Source organism: Plasmopara halstedii (assembly GCF_900000015.1).
Source record: "Plasmopara halstedii genome assembly, contig: Scaffold_3060, whole genome shotgun sequence".
NCBI classification, from domain to species: Eukaryota; Oomycota; class Peronosporomycetes; order Peronosporales; family Peronosporaceae; genus Plasmopara; species Plasmopara halstedii.
The window spans coordinates 981,883-984,900 of NW_020189964.1; the positions used below are offsets into that span (position 1 = coordinate 981,883).

General features: G+C 46.6%; 2 protein-coding genes across 2 annotated transcripts; both read left to right on the forward strand.

Annotated features, from left to right (window-relative positions):
* Nucleotides 1–770: 770 nt before the first annotated feature.
* PHALS_06716 (uncharacterized protein) lies at nucleotides 771–1,280 on the forward strand (the record flags this gene model as incomplete). The annotated part of the gene is made up of 1 exon (XM_024720055.1): nucleotides 771–1,280. The coding sequence occupies one exon, from the start codon at nucleotides 771–773 to the stop codon at nucleotides 1,278–1,280; it is 510 nt and encodes a 169-aa protein (XP_024585293.1).
* A 1,437-nt stretch (nucleotides 1,281–2,717) lies between these two features.
* PHALS_06717 (uncharacterized protein) lies at nucleotides 2,718–2,973 on the forward strand (the record flags this gene model as incomplete). Its single annotated transcript, XM_024720057.1, has 2 exons — nucleotides 2,718–2,754; nucleotides 2,828–2,973. 2 exons carry the CDS (start codon nucleotides 2,718–2,720, stop codon nucleotides 2,971–2,973), a joined length of 183 nt encoding a protein of 60 aa, XP_024585294.1.
* Between the last annotated feature and the right edge of the window lie 45 nt (nucleotides 2,974–3,018).

Genomic DNA, 3,018 nt, shown 5'->3' on the forward strand with positions numbered 1-3,018 from the left:
ACTTATTGGAATATCAAGAGGTAAAGTTACGAGTATCAAAAGTCTGGAAAGGCGTAAACACCATTGGAGTTCGGCTTCGTGGCTAAACCCCAACTTTTGGTCACAAGGTAACGTGGCCACAGATACAGGGCAGGCTGGTGTCGGTCTACTATTAACGCCATCTTGCCCAATTCGATATCTTTATGACATGACGGTTTGCGAGCTCTTTCGATCACCTATCTCGGTATCTCCTTATTCAAGGCACTCTCGATGCAATTGTCACTTTTACTCACGTTGCCAACGCTCCGACCCAACCAAGTAAAAGGTCCGACTTCCTTACAATTTTACCCCGCCATTTTGAGAACGATTACCAGCACATCGTTTTGGACGACTGTAGCAGCTTGATCAAGCTCGACACACGACTTCAAGGTCGAAACAAATTCCTTGAGTGGATGATTGCGTTTTACTTGGTTGGTGCTTGGCGATTTCAACACCCGAACCTTCAAGAGTTTACAATACCTATCAGCAGTTCTCGCATTGACTACGTCTTAGTAAGCTCCAGACTTTCTCAGTCCGTCTTCCAAGACATTCGCCACGACTGTCGCGGCTTGTCGGACACAGGTGACCATGGCGGAATTTCTTTCAGGCTCGGATGCTTCGGGTTTAGGTCACCAAATCAGGCTCCCTGGAAATGATCGTCATGGTTATCCAGCTGTCTGAAGCCCAAGAGTATTTGCAGCAGTCCTTGTGTGAACTATCGGACTCATTTTGGGGCCCCAATTGTGAATCCTATGCCTATTGGACGAACACAAGCGGAGGGACTCCATATTTTTCTGGGAATTGTTTTCAAAGAAAATGAGCGGTATCTTCATCTTAAGGTGAATGAGCTCCAGCACTTCCAAATCCAAAATCCGTCTGCTGCTAACCCAACGCAACTTGCCACTGCTACAGCCCAACTTAAAGAAAGACTGACCGAGCAAAACTACTACGCTTCGAAGCACAAGTCTACCATCAACTTAGTAAACACCGAGCGCTGCTTTAAATTTTCTTTCGGCCGCCCAAATACTCCACAAGACACCGATTCGCCGAAGACTTGGAGTCAACTTGTGCCAAAATTTCGTCCTTTTGATCAGGAATATACTGCTCGCCTTCAAAATAGTTTGGTCATGGGCGACCCAAATGGGTCAATACCAATCTTGCCAGAATTCTTTAGGACACTACGGCACATCTCGAGCCAAAGGGCCAGACTTACTTCGACGGCGCTCAAGTTCTACCGGGCATTAACTTACACTGCTATATGAAAGACTCCGGGGCCAGATGGCTTACTCACAGAGTATTACAAGGCAGACTTACCTCTCTGAAATCGAATATTTGAGGTGGTCTATGAAGCTCAATTTAAAAGTGACCAAAATTTCAACGGCGGTCCCAAGTCTCGCTGTTCTACAAAAAGGGCGCTAGAAAAATTGCAGTAACTATCGTCCAATTTCACTGCTCAATGTGGATGCCAAGTTGGGACCAAATATTTTAGTCCACAGACTTGGCTCTATATTCGGTAGTTTGTTTCACTCAGATCAATATAGATTCGTCCTGGGCCGCGATATCCGCCACGCCCATCTGCGCTTTCAAGCACTGTCCCCTTTGTTCGCAAAAGGTGATTTCCCAGCTGGCGCGGTTTTACTTGACTTTGCGAAAGCCTTTGATAGTGTCGTCTGGGATGCACTTGACATGCTTTCGATGCACTTGAATTGGGTGACATATTGAGACGCTGGATTCGAGTCCTCCTTCCCGGCACACTAGTATCCTTAATGTTCAACGGGCGACCAATCGACCCATTTGAGCTGAGAGCCGGGATTCGCCAAGGTGATCCTCTCTCGCTGGCACTTTTTGTACTATTTATTAGCCATTGCTCAACTAAATACGGGTCCATCTTTATGATTTTGGACTTCGTACCGGCTTAACAACTCACGCGGTGATCAGTTTTGCTGGCGACTATACTGGGCTTCTCCGTGATTTAAGCCATACTATAGTCTTCCTGCAACTCGGAGAAGATTTTTGAAGGCCTCCGGTATGCACCTCAACAAAAACAAAACAGTGGATTTTCCTTAGAAGCCTTGGATCAGCTAAACAGAACTTTTACGTCAAAGCCTTAATAACATGGGGGTTATCGTGGCTCGAAATACTGACCGCGCTAAGCTACTTAGAATTTTCTATGGTCCAAGCCTCACCGACGCTGACCGCCTATAGCACCTTCTGACAGTGATGGAAATCCGGTGCTTAATTTGGCTTCATCGCGCGAGAACTTCACGCGGGCAAGTAGCCATTCTTCGGCAAGTTATTTTACCTTTCCTATGGTATACCGCGAACATCTGCCATATCCCGGCAACAGGATTTCAAGACCAGCTTTTACGGCTTAATTTGCTCTTTATGTGTCGATTTTAAGACATTAAACGCGCATCTTCGCGACTGGCGGTTCCTTCCCTTAGGCTAGGGGGATTGGATTTGGCCCCCATTCTAAGCATGATGTCTAGTCTCCAACTGCATATGCTAAGTGACACTGGCAGGCAGATTAACACATAACATCACTTCTTGGGCAGATCCAGTCATTCGACTATTTGATCAGGCTACATCACCTTGGAGGGTAGATCTCGACATTCTGAACGCACTTTTGACTACAAGTCCCGACTATTCAATTTTGCGCCGCTCTGAGCGTTTGGCGGCCCTTGAGCCTTACTGTCACAATGTGTTTTTCACTTGGCACACCCACTTTCGGCGAAAGTTCATCCGGCTACACTTTAAATTTGACAAGCTAACATCACCCATTTTAAATAATTTAGGTTAGTTTTGGCAGATCATGGGAGATTTCGCCCAGCCCTACTTTTTCGAGTTTGTCCACCTCCGGTGACGGCTACAAGCTTATCACGATCTCTGAGCCAATTTGGCTCGGGTCGTTTAGTGAGCGAGCGCTCGTGCGCACAAGGCGTGAAATATTCTTAGTTCATTGGATTCCTTGCCAGATTGGACTTACCAAGCTTCGCGCTA